The sequence below is a fragment of the Ursus arctos genome, unplaced genomic scaffold (assembly GCF_023065955.2).
Source record: "Ursus arctos isolate Adak ecotype North America unplaced genomic scaffold, UrsArc2.0 scaffold_53, whole genome shotgun sequence".
Classification (NCBI taxonomy): Eukaryota; Metazoa; Chordata; class Mammalia; order Carnivora; family Ursidae; genus Ursus; species Ursus arctos.
The window spans coordinates 274,226-297,840 of NW_026623071.1; the positions used below are offsets into that span (position 1 = coordinate 274,226).

At 52.2% G+C, this 23,615-nt stretch overlaps 1 protein-coding gene across 3 annotated transcripts in view; it reads left to right on the forward strand.

The window, feature by feature from the left end:
* The window catches only part of LOC113259037 (tripartite motif-containing protein 67), a 48,520-nt gene that overhangs the window by 21,245 nt on the left and 3,660 nt on the right, over positions 1–23,615 (forward strand). For 2 of the 3 annotated variants that reach the window (XM_026504184.4, XM_026504185.4), the window contains 8 exons: positions 11,511–11,606; positions 12,473–12,595; positions 13,594–13,704; positions 14,823–14,982; positions 16,968–17,113; positions 19,408–19,546; positions 20,916–21,219; positions 23,055–23,217. In XM_026504184.4, coding sequence (XP_026359969.1) covers positions 11,511–11,606; positions 12,473–12,595; positions 13,594–13,704; positions 14,823–14,982; positions 16,968–17,113; positions 19,408–19,546; positions 20,916–21,219; positions 23,055–23,217 — 1,242 coding nt within the window. The remainder of the gene's footprint in view (positions 1–11,510; positions 11,607–12,472; positions 12,596–13,593; positions 13,705–14,822; positions 14,983–16,967; positions 17,114–19,407; positions 19,547–20,915; positions 21,220–23,054; positions 23,218–23,615) is intronic. The other variant, XM_057307651.1, reaches the window with a different exon arrangement.

The window sequence follows — 23,615 nt, forward strand, 5'->3', positions numbered from 1 at the left end:
AGGGAGGGATTGGTTCCAGGCCTCTCTCCCAGCTCCTTGGCCTGTGGCTGCATAACCCCGGTCTTTACATGGTGACCTCCCTCCATGTGTGTCTGGCTCTGTGTCCAAACTTCCCCTGTACCTGAGGACACCAGCCTTATTGGATTAGGGTCCACCCTAATGACCTCATTTTATCTTGAATACCTCTTTAAAGACCCCGTCTCCAGATAAGTTCACATTCTGAGGTATTAGGGTTAGGACTCCAACATATCTCTTTGGGAGGACACAGTTCAACCCATAACACATCCCCCTGAGAGTGATCAAGGGTGAGGGCTTGAATTGAGAAGTATCTTGACTGCAGGAAAATGGCAGCCCCAATGGCCAGGGTGATGGATGCTCTGGCATCTGGTTTGCTTCTGTCCCCTGCCAGAGTCCTGTCTTACCAACATATTCCCGTGGCATCCATGTCTGCTGGATCAGCAAGGTCAACAGGGTGCTAATCTTACCAGGCACACAAATCTTGAACAGAAGATAAATCCAAGAATGGAAAGCTCGAAAGCTGCCCGGGGAAATGATGAGGCTGGAAGGTCGCCACTGTGTCATTCGTTGGTGTCCCGGTCGCTGGGTCCTCATCCCTTACACAGCAGGAGGGAACATTTTAGAAGGTGGATGGAAAAGGTCACAGTGGGCTTGGACTCCCCAAGTGGGAGGTAGGATTTTACGCTGGAAGGGTGAGGAGACCACCTGCTTGGGTGGGATGTGGGTATGTCCTAGTGCTTGCACCTCTCCAGGAGGCTGTTTGGAAATTAGTCTCTTCTTATCCCGGAGCCCCTGACTTTTCATTTTCTTAAGTGAGTCCCATATATTTCTGTTTTACGACTGCTGTTCTGTCAGAGGATTAGGGCATTTTTAACCGTTTGTAGGGATGATGATGAGCCACAAATTTAAAAAACCAACACCTTATTACTGAGTGGAGGATGAAAAAGTGGGAGAAACCCCCTGTGGTCCACATCACCCATTTCACCACCTCCTCCTCTGCGTCTAGTGAGTGGGCCAAATGCTCCCTGAATATCCATCCTCTGTCAATGTGTGTCCCTTCTCTGCTGTCTCCCAAGGGGGTGTCAGGCTGCGGGAAGAGGTGTGGGAAAGGCAGGTCACGAGGAAGCCACGTGCCCCAGCAGCACAGGAGCAGGGACAGCAAACTCGCTCTGAGCCGGGCTCTGTGCAGATCGCTCCTGGTGGTACTTCCCCAAGCAGGCCTGCCACTAATGGGCACCTGGTTAGGCTGAGGGACAGGACATCCAGTTTTAGTGACGGCAGAGTGAGTCGTTGGGAATGCCCTTCACAGATAAAGCAAGTCCTCTTTTCTGTTAGCTCTTCTTGAGTTGAGCTGCCTACGTGCCCCTCCCCTACCTCACACACCCTCCCAGTGTGATAGTGGGACATTGCCATATATAAATAAAATAGATGTGTGGTCTTCATCCCAGTTCCTGGCACAGAGCTCCTAAAACCCTAGAAATATCCTACATGATGAGAGCAATAAAAGTTATTAACGAGGTGACTTTTGGGAAGCCCCTAGGTGACCTACAGACAGCCTTGTGACTAGAAGGTTAGGTGTTCTGTTCCACCCACCCTCCCCCTCCCCACCCCAACACACCTCCAGGGAGGGGAAAGAGGGTGGAGGTTGAATCAATCTCCACTGTCCAATGACTTAATCCATCACACCTCTGTGAGGCAGCCTCCATCAAAACCCAAAATGATGGCGTTCAGAGAGCTTCCTGGCTGGTGAACATGTAGGGACTGGGGGACTCAGAGAGGACATGGATACTCAACGCACTTTCCCCAGGCCTCACCCTGTGATCTTTTCCATCTAACTGATCCTGAGTTTTACCCCATTTTAATCAACTAGTAATCTAGTAAGTAAAGTATTTCTCTGAGTTCTGGGAGCTGCTCTAGGAAATTAATCAAACCCAAGGAGGAGGTCATGGGAACTTCTTATCTATAGCCAGTCTGTCAGAAGCACAAGTGACACGTGGGCTTGAGATTGGCATCTGAAGTGGGTGGTGGACAGTCTGGTAGGACTGAGCCCTTAACCTATGGGATCTGATGCTGAGTTGGAGCACACCCAGCTGGTGTTGCTCAGTGTGGGGGAGAGAAATCACACATTGAAAATGGTGTCAGAATCATAAATAGAAACATCTTTTCAAGAACTGTGTTCTATGACTGTCCACATAATCCCTTCCACCCCTCAACTGCATTAGGACCGGTGTTGAATGAGGTGTGGGGATGACATGCCGACTCTATCCATTACCTACGCAGTGCACTCCTGGCTCTCCTGCTTTCCCCAGTAAGCCCACCCCCGGGGTCAGCATCTCCTCCGCCTGTGGGTTGGCCACCAGGCTGCGTGGTTCTGCAGGTGCATTGCCCAGGCTGAAGGGAACGTCACTTTGACATCTGGGTAGTTGCTATGGACATTGATTATCTGAAATTTTCATCAAGTGGAGAATGGAGCTCAGGTCTGACAAATTACTGAGACATTGGCAGGTAGACAGCCCTGCCTGAACAAACAGAATGCTGGGGACAGGGATCTGTTTAAGACTAAAGAGGCAGCCAGAGATGACAGGCTGTCCCAGCCCACCAGCCCTGCCTCCAAGGAGTGTTGGTGGAAGATCAGGTTTCTCCTTCCTCCATGTTGGTTGAATATCTGAAAGCAGCATGAGCTAAGTGCATGGCCTTTGGGTTCAAGAAAAACCTGCCTTTGAGCCCTGGCTCTGCCACTTTTCTAGCTGTGTGATCTGGAGCAAAGTACTTCACCTCTCTGAGCCTCAGTCCTTTCTGCTATAAAATGAGGATAATAATAGCATCTCCCTGAGAGGTTGTGAGGAATCAGCTAAATTAGGCATGTAATGGCTTGGCGCTTAGGGAGCGTTGTCCTTTGTTACTGCTGTGTTGTTGATGGGTCGTCCCCAGGGACAGAGAGCTGTGCCACTGCAAGGGAGAAAAACTTGCAGCTGGGTTCAGGCAGCCAGAGTGTGCTCTGAGGCACACGAACTTCACCCCTCTCAATAGGACCCTTGCTTCTGGCCTCAGAAGAGGGTCTTCCGTGAATGGGTCTTGTGCTTATACCTGCCCCATGCCCTCAGTAAGGAATGGGGGATCCAAGTGGAAACAGGCCTTCAGTCAGGCGTTTCTGGTCACTACTGTGTGACCAGACTACTGTGCACCTGGCTCAGAGCTGCGAATGCAACAGTGAATACACCTAGCGTGACCTCACCCCAAGCGTGGGCCTCTGAGGTGCAGACACTGAACATTCCAGTGATCACATGCAAGATGAGATTGGAAAGGCTAAGGTTGCCAGGTGGGGCAGGCTGGATAACGGCCCCCTAGGAAGCCCCTGTCCTAATCCCCAGACCTGTGAATATGTGACCTTATATGGTAAAAGGGACTTTGCAGGTGTGAGGAGTTTGAGATGAGGAGATGGTCCTGGATTACTCATCTGGGTCTGATGTCATGATGAAGATCCATGTAAGGGGAGGGAGAGTCCAGAGTTAGTAAGAGACCTGAGGACCACAGCAGGAGGCTGACTGATGGAGGGAGGATCAAGAGCCCAGGGGTGCATGTGCCTCTAGACAGTGATAGAGTCAGGGAAGCAGATTCTCCAGAAGGAACCAGCCCTGCTGACACCTTGATTTTAGCCCTGTAAGACTCCAGAACTGTAAGAGAATAAACCCAGTATTGATCCAGGCCACTAAGTTTATGGTAACTTGTCATAGCAGCAGCAAGAAACTAATACACCCTAAGAACTCACAACCAGGGCAACTGAATATGTCCGGGAACTCAAGGAAAGGAAGATCCCCCCAGAGGATTCTCAGTAGGATTCTCCTATTCTCTTATTTTGCATCAGCCCTGGGTGGGGGCAGTAAGGGGGCGGTGGGGTCTTCATAGATACAGTTCTTCAGTGCGGACATGGCAGTCCACTGTGGCAGCAACCTCCATCTAGAGGTTCTGGGTTTGGGGGGACTCACAGAACAGAGCACTGGATCAGCATCTAGAGCCCCATTCAAGCCAGAAACACAGGAGTCAGTGGGGACAGAGCTGATCCTCTATGCTGTCTAGACTCAGGGCACCCCCCCCCCAAATCTGGGCCACATCCACTGGAAGGAAGTTGCCTGGGTAACCCCTGGTTGCTTAGTTCTTCCACCAAAGATATTTTCTGCTACTGGGGGCGCAGAGGTCCCCTTAGCCTCTGACGCACAGTAGATGCTCCCCTCACAGCAAATACTGGTCCGATCTTTCCCTAAGTGGACTTACACCTAAGGATACTGTCTCCTTAGCATCGGTCCTTCACACCCTGTGGAACAAAGTCTCTATGACCTGGCCCCTTTGGGGTGGGCGCTGGGTCCTGGAAGCCAACTGGGAAGGAGGGATCTTATGGAGTCAAGGAATCTGGGAGGTCTCGCTGCCACTACCTCACTGGGGAGAGGGGGTATCCCCATTGTCATCTTAGCACCCTGTGTGGGTCAGTCCCCTCCCCTCTCCCAGGACTTCCATGCACCTGCCTGTCCCTCTGAGTTGTCCCCCAGGAGTGGAATGCTAGATTTTCCAGTCTCTGGCTCTGTCACTATATCTGCTTCAATAGTTCTAAGCCTCAATTTAGGCCAACCATTAGGACAGTTTTGTTTATGTGGTTACTGAGCTCTTGAAGCCTGTGGCTAGCAGTTTGGAGAAGACTGGAAAACAGCTGTTCTCTGCCAGCTGGAGAGGGGCTGCTGCTATAGGACAGGGCTTCTCCAGCTGTTGGCTGGTCACTCAGAAAAGGGAGACAGCAGGACTAGGTGGAAGAACGCTTGGTCTCCAAGCAGACACCAGGCATGGAAGGACATCAGTATGTCCCACTTAGTATGACGACATTTGGATGGATCAGTGGTGGCAGTTAACTAGAAAGAGTTAATACCCAGAAGTCATGCAAAGCATCTTGATCAGCAAGGTAGGGTCAGACTGCCAGTGCCCAGTACCATATGGGGCTCTATGCCCTAGAAACGGCAGGTTCAGAGCGGCCACATGGCCATTTTAATTATGCCCAGCATGTGGGAGAATTGTCTTGCATAGCTCAAGGGAGCTAGTCAGACGAAATCTAGAACAAAGTCAACTCACTGACACAGATATTCATGCAGCTCATTCTAGGTGTAAGGCATGGTGCTGCCCATGCAGCACGCACAGGGCAAGCTTGCCAGCCATCGGGGGCCTGAGATTGGCCAACAGGACAGGAAAGCTAATGTGCTTCTGGGCCACCTGTCTCAAAGACCGTGAGCTATGTGCTAGAAGCCAGCCTTGTCTGAGAGCAAAGGGCACACTTCATTTGGGGAGGGTAGCAAAAGCTTTGGGAGGAGGTGGCATTTGGGAAGCGTCTTTACAGATGGACGGGATGTTAGCAGGCAATAGCATGCAAAACGTGGGCCAGAGAGCTTATGAGGCAGAGGCCATCACAGGCACCAAGGCAGCGAGGACAGAAGCCCAGGGGTGGCCGAGTCTGTTTTGACCAAAAGGTGGAAACCACATGGGCAGCCCTCAGAGGTGACGCTAGAGAGGGTGACAATATCCAGAGCCTTGGACATTGAGTAAAGGGCTGGACCTTGATTCAGTGGGGAGTGGAGAATGTTGGTGAGAAGGGAAATGCCATGATCAGAGCTGCATTTAAGAGACAACGATCAGGAGGGGACTTGGATATGTGTGATTCAATTTTCTGGCATGACCTTTAGGTGGTGATCTTCAGCATGTAATCAGACATTGCCCCCACATTGCATTGAACTCAAAGCCCTGCCTATGGGCACTAATAGTTCTACTGGGGGCCTTGCCTTTTCTCATTTAGTGGTGGAGTCTATGGTGCTAAAAGGAAGGATTCCCTAGCTCATGGGAAAAATGTTCTTCCGACTTTAGTGATGATGTTAGATGCATACAAATAGACATTGTAATAAGATGGGTCTTGGGGTGCCTGGCGGGCTTAGTTAAAGGTCTGACTCTTGATTTCTGCTCAGGTCATGGGATCAAGCCCCGCATCGTGCTCAGCACTCAGTGTGGAGTCTGCTTGAGATTCTCTCTCTTCCTCTGCCTCTGCCACTTCCCTTACTTGTGCTTTATAAATAAATAAATAAATAAATAAATAAATAAATAAATAAATATTTTAAAAAATAATCACAAGGGTCTTATTCGTCCACTTCCTTCAAGCCTATGGACAATAGCTTCCTTGAGAGGGACACTGAGTTTCTAGAGCCTTTACAATCAAACAAGAATGGCTTCTCATAAGCCGTATGACCTTGGGCAGCTTCACAAAAGAAACATTTAATGAGTGTCCACGGTGTGAAAGGCACACTACCCATACAGGGTGTGCCTTCCACCATCTAAGGGAATACACTAGCCCATTTGTGCACTCCTTGAGAGTCACCTTTCACCAGAAGCTCAGGTTCTCTGCATGTAAAATGAGAGGCTGGACTGAGCCATGTCTAGATCCTTGGTTCTAACCTCCTGCACTCCTGCCAGGTACCCGGATGTGAGAGAACAAGGACCAGGTTTAAAAGGAAGCAGCTTAGGAGCTCGCACAGAGACCATGAAAACATAGGAGAATTCTCTTCAAGGCCATTTGAACCCAAACTATAATAGATCCCAGTTAGGCAACTTATTTTTTTGAAGATTTTTATGTATTTATTTCAGAGAGAGAGAGACAGAGAGAACAAGCAGGGGGGAGGGGCTGAAGGAGAGGGAGAGGCAGACTCCCTAGTGAGCAGGAAGCCCGGCGTGGGGCTGGATCCCAGGATCCTGAGACCAAGACCTGAGCTGAAATCCAGAGTCGGACGCCTAACCAACTGAGCCACCCTGGCATCCCCAGTTAAGTAATTTAGGTAAATTCATGCCGGCAAAATGCCACACCAAGTGGCTTCAACAACAGATTCATTTCTTACTGTTTCAGAAGCTGCAAGTCCAAGATCCAGGTGCTGGCTGAGTCAGTTCTAGTGAGACCTCTCTTCCTGCCTTACCGATGGTCGGCCACCCCCTGACTATGTCCTTGCATGGCCTTTCCTCGGTACGTGTGCAAGAAGTGAGAGGGAGTAAGGTATTTCTCCTGTCTCTTCCTCTAAGGACATGAATGCCATCATGGGAGCTCCACCCTCGTGACCTAATTACCTCCCAAAGGCCCCATGTCCAAATATTGCCACATTGGGGGTTTGGGGTTCAAAGTATGGATTTTGGGGGAACACAGACATTCAGTCCTCAGTAATTCATATATGACAGACCTGGGTTGAACAATTAAAGAGGATTTTAGGAATGCTTGGGTTAATTTACTAAGGATAATCGTAAGACATCTTTGGAGATAGAGGGGTTATTACCACCCTTCCCATCTTATAGGGGAGGACACTGTAGAACAAAGAGACGAAGATACCCAGCTAACCAGTGACAGAGCCAGGATTTGAACCATCCTAGCCCAGAGTCCTCATGCCTCATGCATTATAATGCACTGTACCACCATCCAGGATGGAAGATGGGGGCCCTGCGTACCTAGAAGCTTCTCCTTGGAGCTGCTGGTGAAGATGTGATGTTAGGCCAGGCCGGCCGTTGCTTTGACCCAGCTCAGAAATACTCGCATTGTTAAGCTGTCTGTCTACATGCACAGGCTTTACAGAAATGTAATTCTAACCTTCAAAGAATAGGAAAACATAAAATGCAACTTTTTGATTCTGATTAAAATCCATTCAGTCATGGGGTGCCTGGGTGTCTCTGTCAGTAAGGTGTCCAACTCCCAATTTTAGCTCGGGTCTTGATCTCAGGGTTGTGAGTTTGAGCCCCACATTTGTCCCCACCCTGGGCATGGAGCCTACATAAAAAAAAAAAAAACCATTTAGCCATGCATCATTATATTGTACACCCGAAACTAATATAACACAGATGTTAACCATGCTGGAATTAAAATTCTTTAAAAATCCATTCAATCATGAAAAACATTCATCTTCTGCCTGGATATTTCCTTTCTTTTCAAGAGTTTGGTATAGTCACCATCCAAAGAGACAACACAACTTATTCTCATTTCTCAGACTGCAGGCTCTTCTCTCAGACCAGAAAGGGACAATTTTCAGTGTCCACTGCTAGTACTCCAAACAGTCCCCGTGGAAAAGGAGAAGCACATGTTTTAAAATAATAATAATAAAATAAAATAAAAAAGGAAGCAAAATACAATATGCTGCAAACCCCTGATACATAGGCAACAAATAAACCATTTGCCTCTTGAGAAATGATCTCCGCCTTCACCCCAAAAACCTCTGCTCCTTTTCCACTAGAACACCCAGGTCCAGCTTCCACAGTGCTGTCCCCTGGGCAAGTAGAGATGATTGTGCCCATTTCACACATGGAACAATCGAGTTCAAGAAAAGTACAAGTGTGTGCTTGCAGGACATCCCCTAATGCCCTCCCCCTGGCACTCACACTGCCATCAGGGGTCCTTCCATGGAGAAATAGGAGACCAGGGTGCAGGAGCCCTCAGGCCGGTGAGCACATCGCTGGGCCCCGGGATGGTTTGCTCTCAGATAGCCCCTCCAGGGGACATTGAGAAGAAGGGGCGGGAAAGATCAGGCAGCAAGGCTGGTGGGCCTGGCCGCAGTGCCTATTCAGCTGTGAGATTATTCCCCTTTGAGCTGGGTATTGGCTTAAGGTCACTGGTGTCCTTCAAAACCACTCTGTCCTTGGGCTCCCTGCCACGCTCCTTGCTCTACTTGCCAAGGAGGAAGCAGGTGCACGGGCCCTGCAGTGGGTTGGGCTGCTGGGAGGCTGGCACTGGCTGGCTGGAGCGGGGACAGAGCCGGCTGGAGGGTGGAGGACCCTCACTAAGGCGGCCTCTCAGGGCTTCTCGCTGGCGAAGGGGAGCAGCAGTGACGGAGCTACCGGGTCTGTCCTACGTTAGCAGGTCCGTCCAGGCAAGTGATCACTCTGCTTTTCTTAATCAGCCATGAGCATTTTCTGCGCCCCTACTTTGTGGTGGCACCACTGGCTAGAAATGCAGACAAGAGACAAAGTCCCCAGCATCAAGGACTATATAGGTTAACGGGAGTTGGGCCCCTCCTTGGGGAAGGAACGGGTGCAGCCTCTGTGGGCCTGAAGCTTTGGGAGATTGGAATAGGGAAGGAAGTGCTACGCTTTTCTAGACACTGATAAACTTCAACTTAAAATCCTTGTTGTTGGGGCACCGGGGTGGCTCAGTCGGTTAAGAGTCCGACTCATGATTTCAGTTGAGGTCATGATCTCAGGGTCTTGAGATTGATCCCCTCATCTGTCTCTGTACTCAGTGGGGAGTCTGCTAGGGATTCCCTCTCCCTCTGCCCCTCCCCCCACTCATGCTCACGCACTCTTTCTCTCTTAAATAAATAAATAAATAAATCTTTTTAAAAAATAAAAAAATAAATAAAATCCCTGTTGTTAAAGATCCCCTTGGGGCTCATGAACAAGGCTGACCTCTCAGTCTCCTTTGCGGGTCCAGCGATCTGGGGATGGGCTGAGTTGTCCGAGGACCTACACCCATCCCGGGCCGGGTGCAGAGACCTATGCTGTCCAGAACAGTAGCCACTGGCCACCTGTGGGGGTTGAAGCTTAAACTAAATAAAATGTGCAATGGGCTCCTCAGTTACATTAGCGGCCTTCCAACGCTCAGTACCACGCAGGGCTGGCGGCTGCCGAACTGGACAGCCCAGAATGGAACTATTCTGTCATCCCGGTAAGTTCCTTTGGCTCATCTTCGTCCATCAATACTTGCAGTAGAAAGTGGCACACCTGGGGATGGGGGTTAGGGAAGGCGCATGTTGTGACGAGCACCGGCTGTTGTATGCAAGTGATGAATCACTGAATTCTACTCCAGAAACCAGTAATGCACTGTCTGTTCACTACCTCAAATTTAAATTAAAAGAAAGAAAGAAAGTGGCATACCCTGGGTGAGCCATGGGGGGAGGGGCCTAAACCACCTGGGGCAGGGGCAGGGGTAGGGATGGGGAAGGCAGTGGAGAAAGGAGAAGCTTCTCCGAGCAGGACCGAGCCCAAACCTCACCTTGACCTCACCTTGAGTGTTGGTGCGCCCTAGGTCTGAGGCTCCCTGCTTCTCTTTCTGCATGTCTCCCTGAGTCATCTCTTCCACTCCATGGCTTCAGTGACCACAGTCCTCAGAGATGTTCAGCCAGGCTGTGTTTGTACAGTTCAGTGGACCTCAAACTACATTAGATCCGCTTAGAGGGCTTCATAAAAGACAGGCTCTGGCCCTTCCCTTCCAGTTTCTGGCCCCAGGGATGGGGCCAGAGAAGTTGCATTTCAAACAAAAGTACCAGGTGACAGGTGCGCCTGATGCTGTTGGCCCAGGAACCACACTTTGAGGGTCCTTGGTATGGTCTAAAGAATCCCGTTCATTGATTCATTCATTCCACAAATATTTAGGCAACGCTGCCATGTGCCAGGGGCTTCTTCTAGATGTGAACGAACCACGCAAGTTCCTGGGCTAGGGGGGCTTACATTCGAGCGAGGAGAGACAGCCAGTAAACAAAGTTATGTCGAGGGGTGATGAGCGTTATAAAGAACAAAGCAGGGCGAGGGAAGAGGGCTATTTTATGGGGTCATGAGGAAAGGCCTCACTGACCAGGTGATATTTTAGCAAAGATCTCAAGAAAGCAAGGATATGACCCCGGCCTTTCTGGCCCCATCTTCAGCTTTTTAATTAGAAAAATGAGACTCCTGGTTAACATGCTTAATAGTCAAGGTCATCAGTCTCTGCGGTAGCTAGGTTTGGAGACAAATCCGATTGCACGTGTGTGTGTGTGTGTGTGCATTTTGTTAAAGAGTAGCCTGATGCTTCCATCCAGGCCAGCAGCTCCACCTCTAGGTCCCAGCCACTGATGTCCCCTCTGGACCTCCTATGTCCACACCCCTCTCTGCAAGGTGAGGGGTCCCAAATATTATAAGGGGACTGCCACAGAGCCCATATCCCACTTCTAGACAATGCCTTAGGGTTCCCAGTCCAGATGGCTCCAGCCCATTTCTAGGGCCTGCAGGCCCCTTCCCTGTCCTCCCCCACCCCAGGCCAAAAGGCGACAGAACAAGGGTGGGATGGGGTGGTTGGGACCTGGGACGTCCATACGTAAGTGACTGAGGGTCCTACTGATGAGAGAACTACCATGGGAGAAGAGGGCTCTATTTGCCTTCTGGTCCTGGGCTCTGCAAACATCGGGAGCAGACCTGTCAGCCTCAACCAATTAACTGAACGCTCCTTACCTCTATCCGGCTTTGGGGTCCAGACAGGAGAGTGTAAGTCAATCAACACTTGTCAACCACTGCTGGAGGAACAAGCAATCGTTCAGGGCCCATGAGCCAGTAGCGGTCTCTCATACATGAGGAACATGGGCAGGTGGGATCCGCCCTAGCCCTTCACCTACACACAAGCCTGTCTGGTGAAGTGAAAACTGTGTGCTGTTCACACCTGATTTTCCTTTCAACACATGATCTCTTTATAGGCCCAACTGTCCCAGGCCTTAAATGGGGTTTCCGACAAGGCGAAAGAAGCAAAGGAGTTTCTGGTGCAGCTGAAGAACATTCTGCAGCAGATTCAGGTAAGCAGAGCGCCAGCCCCAGGAGGGCACTTAGTGAGGCAAGCAGACGAGCAGTGGCAAGAGGGAAGGGACCGTTCCGTGGCGAGCATTTTGTCGGCGATGAACATAGAAGGTTTAATTGTCCTACTGCGTAGCCTCGGACGCAGGGAATCAGTGCATCAAAATATCAATGCGTCATTTCCTAAATCCCCGTGTCTACTAAACGCCCGTGCTGTGCCACATATGGATCCCACGCAGATCAGCAAGGCACAGTCACGTTCTGGGTGCCGGGCCCGAGAGCTTCAGCGCAGGCCACAACCCGGGGCTGGAATCCACGCTGATCTCAGAGACCTCAAAGGATTCTTTTTTTAAGACGGAGACAGATCCTACAGCAAGAGCACTGTATTTGCTTTCCTGTCTTCTGATTACAAAACACGAAAGCATATATTGTAGAAATTTTGGAAAGTAGAGAACAATAAACAGAACTAAGAAAAAGTTCACCAACATCGCCCCACCTTATGTGACTGCTTCCCCATTTTGACGGGTTCCTCCATGATTGAGACACACGTGTGCATGCACACACAGTGTGGGATTATGCTGTACACAACTTGTAAACCCGCCCCCCTTTTTTCCCCTTCCCAATCTTTCATGAGCATTTTCCATGACATTAAAAACTCTCCATGAACAGGGTTTGGATGACTGCAGGCTATCCCACCATACAGATGCGCCAAGATTCATGGCAGCCCTCCCCTGTTCATATTCACATTGTTTCCAGTGTAATAACGCTACAGATGACTCTGCGGAGAGCTTCTCTGAAATCCTTCTTTGTGGCTGGCACTGGCCAGATTTCAGCATTTCTTCTCCCTAAAGCTCTCTGCCTTCCCCAGGAAAACGGACTGGACTATGAAGCCTGCCTCGTCGCTCAGTGTGACGCGCTAGTCGACGCTTTAACTAGGCAGAAAGCCAAGCTGCTCACCAAGGTCACCAAAGAGAGGGAGCACAAGCTGAAGGTAGGTACCTGGGCGATGACACCCTGGTCCCTATCACAGTCTCTGCACCCCATGTGGGGTAGAGCACACTGTAGACATGGGGTCAATATTAGGTGAGTGACGGCATGGATGAATGAATGAATGAGTGAATGAATGAATAAGGCGAAGAAGGGGTGAGCAAGCTCCCTCTGCACGTGCTCACACTCACGTGACTTTCCCCAAAGCCACGCTCTCCCTGCAGAGCTGCCGTCAGATGCCCTGACTCCTGCTCGGGTTAGAAGTACTCTCTCCCATCTTCTCTGAGGTCCTGTTTCCTGTCTGAGGGACTCCGCCTCTCACCTTGCAGAGCAGAAGTGACCAGTGATGGTGGCGAGGCCATGCTCTGCTCAGGTCACCAGCTCTGTCCCCTTCTTCAGGCCCTTTCTAAGACCTCATGCCCTCAGTAATCAGCAATAATAATACAACCATGTCCACCACGGGAAGGGGAGGGTTTCCCCTCATAGGACACTGGGCTCCTGGTCCGGGCAGGTGCCACAAACACTCTGCATCGACGGAGGACTGCTTCATTGTCTTGGGGATTCAACCTATTTTATTGACATTTCCCAAATGAATTAGGAAATAATACTTTCAAGAAAAGAAGGAATGAGTGTTGGGGATGGTCCATGGTTTTCAAGTGAAGCAGCACTCATAGAGGTATCCATGACTGCCAACAGGTGAGAAGTAAGACAAGAAGCTGGTCACTGGTCCCATGGAAAGTTTCAGACTGTGCACTTTCTCTGCTATCCAGAGTTCAGGAACAGAATTCGTTCTGTTGGGCATTGGGCCCACTTGTTGGGAACTGGGTCCCTTTATTCCCCAGGAGAGAGGGCACATGGAGCTCTGGAGCAGAGCAGCCAGAGGGGAGGGTGCAAGGTGGTCGCCTCTCCCAGGGCTTTCTCTGTGCGAATTCTCCAACTCCCACTACAGCCTGGTTGCTCGTCCTCTGATGAAATGGTTACTGGGGGTTCTTTTCATCACAGATGGTTTGGGACCAGATCAATCACTGCACACTGAAGCTGCGCCAGTCGACGGGGCTGATGGAGTACTGCCTGGAGGTGATCAAGGAGAACGACCCCTCCGGGTTCCTACAGGTGAGCCTGCGCTCGGAGGACAGAGACAGGCTTGGCTTCCCACCTCCAAGTCCGCCACCAATCTCCAAACTAGCGGAAGTTTTAGGACAGTCCCTTCCAGTGAATTAAGTAGATATTCCTTTGCTCAGATATTCCAGAAGACCTAGGTTCTCATCTTGGCTCTGAGTCTCACTAGCTGTGACCCTGGTTCTGTGTCCTTGTTAAAAGAGGGAGTCAAATGTCATAATTTCTAGGGCCAAAATGTCATGCGTTTATGCTTGGACTTCCAGAGACCCCAACTCAACATTTCCCCCACAAATGGGAGAGGACAGTCTTTGCCAGACAAGCTGGAAAGACTTGTGGAGGCAGTGAGTTAGCAGAATCCACACGGCCCCTTAGCTCACTGTGCAGAGTCCTGCAGGCATAGACAGATGGCCGCTGCCCGCAGAGCCTGTGTAGCCTTGCTGGGGCCTCCTCCAACAGCCAGGCTGACTCAGGGCCACGAGCATCTCTCAAGAACACGACAGTGATTCAGATGGTGGCTCAGTCCTCTGTCTACGCAGAAAATGATGAATCCCCTTGACCAGACCCCAAGAAGGGTACACGGGATCACGGCTCCTTGGAGACAGGTGCAAGTGTCAGAATGAGCAGGACTTTCCAGCAGAGGAGAGCAGAGCTGGGTGGGTGCTGGGGAGTTGGGGGCAGAGCAATTTGGAGGGAACACACCGTGGAGAGCGACCTTCAAAATTCTGAGGATATAAGAAGCGCTTCCTTCAGACCCTGGGACAAACCACTAGTATGGTTCACTTTGCAAAGCACTAGATCTAGCAAAATCAGTGTTTAAGTATCATTTGCTTCACAAAATGGTTCGGCCGGGTATGTTTAAACAGCAAATTCTTCTTTACATTTCAATGATTGCTCTTTTAAAATATGATTCAAACGATACAGTGCATTTTTATTTGCACAGTGTCGCGCTGGCAGGGATTATATATTCTCTGCCTGGCTTGAGAGCACGTGGCTAGCACAGCCCCTCCCCCTCCCCCAGCCACAGACGCCAAGCCCCTCCTCCTTCCCCACCACTTGCTTCATGATTTTTTCCTTTGCAAATCAAAACCCTAAACTCTGTGCTCGCCTTTAAGATCTCGGACGCTCTGATCAAGCGTGTCCAGGTATCTCAGGAGCAGTGGGTCAAAGGCGCCCTGGAGCCAAAAGTGTCTGCGGAGTTTGACCTGACCTTGGACAGCGAGCCACTGCTGCAGGCCATCCACCAGCTGGACTTCATCCAGATGAAATGTAGGGGTGAGCCGTGGTCGGCCCAGTTCAGTCCGTGCTTCTTTCAGAAGAGGCAGCCACTCAGAGGGGGCAGCTCGGTGTCATTGGAAGACTGGTGACAGGCAGAGTGAGGCAGAGTGGGAGGGGAAGGATGCCAAAGTCACAGACCCGGGTTCAAGTCCCAGCTCAGCCACCCACTAGCTGGGTGGCCTAGGGTGGGTAGCACCCCAGTCTGAGCCTGAGTTTTGTAAAAGAGGATTAGTTATTTATTCTGACACTTAGTGAGTGTCCCATGTGCCAGGCACTCTTCTAGGTGCAGGACACAGCTTTGAACCCGTCAACACACTCCCTCACAAGATGGAGCTGATATTCTAGAAAAGGAAACAGACAGTACACAAATGTATCATATAATGTCCAGTGGAGGCTTTTTGGGAAAGGGGGTATTTTGGGGTGAGGAAGAGAAGAGAGATGCAATATAGGAGACGAATATTCCAGGTGGCAGAGGCGTGGCAAACGCAAAGGCCCTGAGGCAGGAATCCATTTTCTGGGTTCCAAGAAGAGCAAAAAGTTCAGAGATGAGAGCAGAATGAACAAGATGGACGGTGCTAGGAGGTGGGGGAGAGCCATGGGAGACACAGGCTAAGGGTCAAGTAAAGTTGCACGACTTGTACCAGGTTACAAAATTAGCAAGTGATAACAAAACCAGAGTCCTATCCGAAAGGCTCCCTCTCCAGAGGCATCAAGGGTACATTCCAGGGAGGTGATAAAGCTGTTTGGTTTTTTAAAACCAAAATCTCAAAGGACAGAGTGCCACACCTACAGAATCTATGAGGGCAGGAAATCCTTACCTGCAAAACATGTGGCCAGTTTTACACTAAAGACAAAACAAGCGTCTTGCACATCTGCGTGCTCACTCTCACACTCGTTTTGCATCTCAGGTGAGGTGGGAAATGCTGCCTGCCTTAGGTGTGAAGGACACATGGTACTGGGGGGCAGGGGAGCCCCACAGAGGGTGGGGAGGTGCAGCAGAAGAAAGGGTGGCTCTGGAAAGGAGGGGTGTGAAAGGAGGAGGCTTGGAGCCACTCCCGATGCTGCTCTGTGTGGGATTGGGTGGTGAATTCACAGAGGAAGTGGGAGAGGCAACAGCAGAGCCTACGATGGAGAGGGGACCCCTACATGCTCGTAAACTGAGGCCCGGGGAGTCAGCTCCACTCAGCCAGCCCTGAGACCAAGTCTGTGAACGAGACAGGGCTGCACCCAGCTAAACCTTCAGGTGTGACAGGGGAGACAGCTCTAATAACCGGACCCAGACTGAAATCTGTACTGTTTAGAAATCTGTTGTTGCGATTTTCCCTTCAGCAACTGTCAGTGTGGGCCATTTTATTCACATCCCTAATTCCATGGGTTGGCTGTTGGATACTCTAAGATTGCCCCTCCTTCCTGGATCTGGTTCCCTGGGCTTCCAGCCAAAGGTTTAAATGTGTCTTTGAATTCTGCATGCCCTCTACCCAACAGCACCTTCCCAAGCCACGGTGTAAGCCGCTTGCTGGCCCCGCAGAGAGGGTCCACGCAGGTCTGCATGTGGCCAGGAGGCACACGGACCCCGGTTCTGTCAGAATCCCTCGTGGGCCCCTCGGGGGTCTGAGACTCAAAACTAGGGATTCTCAGTGGGCAGGTGAGGAAGAGGACAGCTCTTCCTTAGGGCTCCAGATGCAGAGATGTGGAAGCATCTGCCATGCCTCTCCCATGCCCCACCCACAACCCCAGATTCCAGGACACGCTGGAAGTGCATGGTTACCAGTCACCTGTGCTTGCCCTCGCCCCCACCCCCACTCGCCTTGAGGCTGAGACTCCTGGGGCTGACATGTGCCTGCGAGAGGCTGGGCGTGACCGCAGGGTGGCCACCGTTCCCTCTGGGGGCTGGGGGCTGCAGCCATGGGGGAGGAGAGTCCACACAGGTGTCCCGTGCCCGGGGAGAGGTTCAGGCACTGAACCAGCGGTTCCTGTCACAGTGCCACCTGGCCCCCTGCTGCAGCTGGAGAAGTGTTGTACCCACAACAACAGTGTCACGCTGGCGTGGAGGATGCCGCCCTTTACCCACAGCCCCGTGGACGGCTACATCCTGGAGCTGGATGACGGCGACGGGGGCCAGTTCCGGGTGAGGCCCTGCTGCTTGCTTTGGGGGGGTCTTAACACCAAGGCCTCTGGACTAGCCCGTGGGGCTGCCCTCAGCCCTGATGCTCCCCCCAGAGGGCATTGGCCCAAACACAGAGGGCTGGTGGGTCTGGACCCTTGGGAGATGGAGCTGTTCGACCAAGGGCTAGGTCTGGGCAGCTCCGGCAGGCAGACGTGGCAGCCACAGAGAAAATTTAGGACAGCTTTCCTGTGAAGACTGACACAGTTCTGAGGCCGAGGACGAGCTCAGAGAAGGTATCACCTGTGTGGATTGACTTCCCAGTTCACCCCACTAGTGTGGTCCTAGCTATTCTTCCACACCCTCCCAGATATCCCCGCTCACACAGGTCCCCACTCCCGCAACGCTCTGTCGCTCCCTGCCCTGCCTGGGTCACTGATTGTTCTTCTACCTGGCCAGGTGCTCTCATGTGAAGACAGACAACTTGGTAAATGGTGGTTGGGTTGGAATGACTTTCTACACTCATGTTTCCAGTGATGAAATATCATGGGGACAATGAAGGCTCCTAATGAGCCAGAAATGGTCTTTGATTCCCCCATTTGGTAGAGACCCCAACCCAGACAGCTCCCCCACCCCAACCCAGACCCCCTAATAGAAATCTACCTTGAGATCTCACACAGCGAAGGTCAAATTGCTTTGTGGGCAGGAACACCAAGGAACACAACTCTGGGTCTTCGGAGAGTTCCTCTTTTCCCTTCCCGAGGAGACTAGGACACACTGGAACAAACCACAGCCACCATGACAAGTGTGACATTCCTTCTCCTGGGGAGCTGTGCCATCTAAGGAATCTTGCCCAAGACCAATATTCCCTTTGTTTCTCCCAAAGGGATTTATGCATATGTTGTTTCCTTTTTTTGTTTGAAAGGTCTCCTACAAAAACGTAAGACCTGGGGAAAGAACTGCAATATTTCCCTGGGAATTACTGGGTCCCATGTGAATATGGGCAATTGAGGGAATAGAGGAGTTGGGGTCAGGTCAGCAAGGAATGGCAGATCACTCGCTCGGTTCCAAACCTCAGTCGTTCTGGCTGGGCAAAGGAGCTAAGACCAAAAAGAACTCCTGGACCAGAAACCAGGAAAAGAACCCCTATTTCTGAAATGCAAGAGAAGACTATTTTAGGATGTTTGAGGAAGCAGCCACAGAACTCAAATACAGATGGCCTCTCCCCTTTGAGACATGACCACTAATGAAAGCTAGATACAGGGGCTAGAATTCATGACGAGTCGCATGTTATAGTGGGAAGAGTGTTGGCTTTGAATGCAGGAAGGCCTGGATTTGAACCCTGGCTTCCAAATTGGTTCGCTCTGATCCTGGGCAGGTTTCCTAACTTCTCCGAGTCTCCTCCTATATAAAATACAAAAAACGGTAACAACTTTCGAGGATTGTGTGAGGATTAAAATGCCTTATACGATGCCTGGCGCACAGCTATTATTATTAATAACTTGGAATAACAAATGAAAAGCCAACCCCCTAAACAACCAGAGAGGAAAGATGTTTTAGACAAAGCCAAAACAGTGGCATAGGAGGAGAGCCAGGCTCTGCATTGGGGGAAGCTAAGAGGACAAAGGTAAGTTTGAAGTGAATGGGAAACAAAGTAACTCCCTACTAAAGGATCTTTAGGGTCCCATGCAGACATGTATCACCCACCCCCCAAGAGGCTGTGAGCAAAGCAGTTCCGAGGGGAAGGGGCCAAGGAGTGGAAGATGCCAATGTCAGGGGTGGCAGAAGATGGGGAGGGGTGGAATGCCCCTCTCAGTCCAAATCAACTTGAACCCACCTGTGCTCCCATCACGTGTGCTGACCCTTCTTTTAAAAATAGTGGTGATTTTGTTTCGTTAGATGCTTAGCTCATGTTTCCTAGCTTAAATCCCCACTAAAACCCAACAATCTTCTCTTGCTCCAACCAAGAAGGAAGTGGGGGTTTCCATACCTCCACCCTCTTGGGGAGTCTTGTCTGATCAGCTGGCCTCAGTGGAGGCAGGACGTTCTCAGGAGGCATGCTAGCTAGCTGCAGACCCGCTGTCCCTCCCTGCCTCCCCAGGACCCTGTCACACCTCCCATCCTCACAGGCAGAGGGGCTGGCCAGCCAGTGGCCGGACTTTGTGGCTGACTTAGACATAGTCTGTGGCCCTGCGGCCACTCATCCAAATCCCCCCGACTCAAGAGCTCTATTGGGACGCTCTGCATGTCGACATATTGCTGAGAGACATTTCCCAACTAACAGAGGCACCTCCTGAGCACCCTTGGCTGTCTTTTAGGAAGTGTATGTTGGCAAAGAGACCTTGTGCACCATCGACGGCCTGCATTTCAACAGCACCTACAACGCCAGGGTCAAGGCTTTCAACTCCTCCGGCGTGGGGCCTTACAGTAAAACAGTCGTCCTGCAGACATCTGACGGTGAGCACTCGGGGCTCGGGGGAGGACCAGATTCAGACACTGTGGACGAGCTTCTGAGGGAGGACGGGCGGGAATACTCAGCTGCGTAGGACAGAGGAGTGGAGGGATAGAGGGAACGCACAGCAGTGAAGTGTACACGTCTCCTCCCTGCCCTGTCCCTGCCCTGCCCACTACGACCCCTTGCCTGCACCTCAGTCCCCACAAGCCACCAAAAAAGAGCCAATTCTGCACCCCATTTGCTGGACTTGGAAGGGAAATGAGTGTCTGAGAGGCTCAGGGAGACCCAAGGTCTGAGAAGGGGTAGGACGGTCCTGGAGAAAAGGCCACTGGTCCCTGGGCGTGACCTTCCTCGCAGTGAGAAATGATCCCTCGACTATCTAGTGTGAGAGTCCAGATCTGATGGTTTACACATCTAGCTGCAACCTTTCAGGTTTCTGGCAACAAGGGCACACCAGCATTTGTGGGATTTTGGTCATCTGAGTCCTTAGCAGGGAGTGATGACATAAATAAAGAATGGCCTCCAAAATGCATCTGTCCTGCTAATCCAGGCCTACCCTGGCCTCGGCTGCAGCGTTCGGGGTGATGCCAATCCTGTGTATTGTCGTCGTGTATCCCAGCACATCCTCTGGGTGCCCCGAGGAAAATGTCACATGCCTGGTTAGTCTCCCAAGGACAGAGGCGACAGAGGGCAGGAGCAGATGCTCTTGTCAAGGGCACAACTGGAGCTAGTTTTCTGGAAATGGTGCAACCTGCAGGCTCATTTTACAAACCACAAAGAGTCCACCAGCTCTCTGCCCTCAGCCTCCCCCCCCCCCCAGCCCTGGAGAGCAGCAGTTCTTGCCCCATACATTGTGGTCATAATTTTAGAATAAGCACCTCACTTCCCACAACCTGAGGGATTGGAGAACAGAGGGGACCACTCCATGGGCTGCGAAACAGGAGGATGGAACTTGGTGACTTTGGTTACATCGCTTCACCTCTCTGTGTGTCAAACCCCTGCCCACCAAGTGGAGCCATGATAGCTACTTCCTCTTTAACTCACCACAGTGTAGGGGGCATAAGGGAAGGGGGTCAGAGACCAAGACTCCATAAAATGCATTTAGATTTGAGGCTCTGAGGCCCAAATGTCCATGTTCCTTGGCGAGGTTGGGTTCATAGATCGAGAACTTGGACGAACACAGATTGGACAGAGTGTGTGTGTGCACCCACGTACATGGGGATTGTGCGTGTGCCTGCGTGTGAATCATACAGGGAAGAACATTCAATGCTGGATACCAACTTTCTGATAGATGCACGTGAGTCTTTCTCCCAGCCCAGGTAAGAGACTGCTAACGAATTCCATCCCTGACTCTGCTTCCTTCCTTTCCAGTGGCCTGGTTCACCTTTGACCCCAACTCTGGGCACCGGGACATCATTTTATCCAATGACAACCAGACGGCCACCTGCAGTAGCTATGACGACCGGGTGGTGCTGGGCACGGCGGCTTTCTCCAAGGGCGTGCACTACTGGGAGCTGCACGTGGATCGGTACGACAACCACCCGGACCCCGCCTTCGGGGTGGCCAGGGCCAGTGTGGTCAAGGACATGATGCTGGGCAAGGACGACAAGGCCTGGGCCATGTACGTGGACAACAACCGCAGCTGGTTCATGCACTGCAACTCCCACACCAACAGGTGCGCCATCGTGGGGTGTCTGGGACCGGGGGCCCTGTGTGCACCGCGACCCTCAGCTGTTCCCGAGCTCAGGCGTCAGGAGTGTGCGGGAGGTAGTTGCGGCTACTTGGGTCCAGGGTCCCAGCAGAAGTGAGCGTTCGCCTGCAGAGCCTGCTGCACAGACTAGAGCAGCCCCAGGGCACGTGGCTTTACAGGACACTCCCCGGGCCCCAGGAGCAGCTTCTGCCAGGCCCCTCGGCTGTCCTTCCCTTCCCAGTTCCACTCCACTTTCCCCTACGTGCTCTCAGCCGGGGCCTGAGTCCCCACACGGCCAGTGCCCTCATGGCTGTGACCAGGTCTCTACAGGGGGAGTAGGTGCCATTGCCCAGGCACTGGACCCACCCCTGTCCCTGTTCACAAACCACAGAGGGGCCAGTTCCAGACCCACCAGCTCCCTCTCTACTTGCTTAAACCGAATGGTGCCCAGTACGCTGCCCATGGGAGGAATAACACGGAGCCTTATTGAGCTTCCTTCGGGCCTGGCACTGTCTGAAGCACCTGACTTACGTGATCTCCTTCAGTCCGGCTCGGGTACCAAAGTGCTTTTACAGATGATATGAAGAGCTTAGGATAAACAAGTGTCCCAAGTCACAGGGCTACCTCGCGGCGCTGTCAGGACTTAGCTCAGGGTCCCGCCTCCTTTCTGATTGGGGTGGGGGGTGGATGGGGGCCTGGGTAGGGGGCTGCCCAGGGGAGCCCCGCGCGGACCCAGGGCGCAGGCAGCGCTTGGTTGGGAATCATATCTGTGCGCCGCGGACCGGTCTCTACCGCCACCCGGCGAGCAGTGTCTGAATAGCACGAGGGGCCCGGCTCGAGTTCCGTTTCCCCACTTGCAGGATCCTGGCCCCGGTCCGAACACACCCCCGGGGAAACCCCCGGACGCGCTTTTCCGGTCAGCGCCCCGAGTTTTCTCACGACCTTCCTCATGACCTTGCTCTCTGCCCCGCCATCAGCCTGCAGCTGATCAGCTCCTGCCCCCTCGGGAAAAGGGTAAAAATGGTTTTGTCAGAGTGGAGCGGCCAGAGAGGAGGCGGAGACCTCAGCCCTCAGCTAAGGGAAGGCAGTCTGATGGAGCAGCCGGCCAGGGCCCCGCAGCACAGTGCCGCTCACTGAGGCTTGTCGCAGCGCGGATGTGAACTCTCAGCACGGCCGAAAGTAGGATCAGGGACATTTACCAAGAGCTTCACAGTTTAGCCCCAAGGCTCCTCTGTTGGCAACATGGAATGGCGAATCAGATAGGGGACTTGATTCCAAGTTCAGCATCTGTCCCCTGCCATGCACGGCCCTTCAAGAGTCCCCGGGATGTTTCCGAGATGAGCTGAAGCCCCGTGGACCTTTGAAATCTCCTGAAGGCTTGGCTGTCCGCCTCTTGGTGGATCTCAGCATCCTCACTGGTTAAAACTGTCGAGGGCCCAAGTTAGTTCCTTTCCTTGGCAGGTAAAGGAGCCTTCCCTCCCCACGCTCCCCGCTCCAGGTTTGCAAGTGGGACCCACTCATCAAAACCCTAACTCCCTGGGTGTCCAGGTCTCAGGGACTGTGAGGATAAAAGGGACGGAATAAGCTGGTTCCCCCAGGGTAAAGAAGCATACACGAAGGGTAAGGCCTTCCTGTGTGGCCCTTAACTGGTGAGTGCACTTCAGGAAAAGCCTTATAGCCCAGAAGAATGGCTCCCTACATGGCCATAGGGGCTGTGTGCTGGTGAGGATAGTCCTAACATCCTTTAAGTGACTTCTGAGCCATCACCTACATCCCGAGGTGGGTGTGGTGATGGAGCTTCCTGGGGCTTCTCTTCCCAGGACGGAAGGCGGTGTGTGCAAGGGGGCCACTGTCGGCGTGCTCCTGGACTTGAATAAGCACACTCTGACCTTCTTCATCAACGGGCAGCAGCAGGGCCCCACAGCCTTCAGCCATGTGGACGGGGTCTTCATGCCAGCCCTCAGCCTCAACCGCAATGTGCAGGTACTGTGGACCCTCCAGACAGGAGCTGGCCCAGCGGCTCCCCTCGGGGGCTCAGGGGCTTCCGAAGCACACTTGGACAGCGTGGGCTATAAAGAAGCTGACTGGCGCCCGCCCAGGCAGAGTGCTACCTACCACCAGCCCACCCCCGGAGACGGTCTCTCCGGCATGATCACGTCTTACTTACTCACTTGAAATAAGCAGAGACTCTAAGGTGTTGGCTTGTGGAGCCGCAGTGGGAGGGAGGGGGAAGGGAGTGGAGTGGGGAAGCAGGTAGGGGTTCCATTTTCTAGGACAGGTGCAATGGAGGCATTCGGTAAGCAGTTGGGAGGACGCCGGTGCCCCCTGCCCAGCTTCAGCCGATGGCTAGATGTGTGCTGAGACCTTCCAGGCGTGGCTCT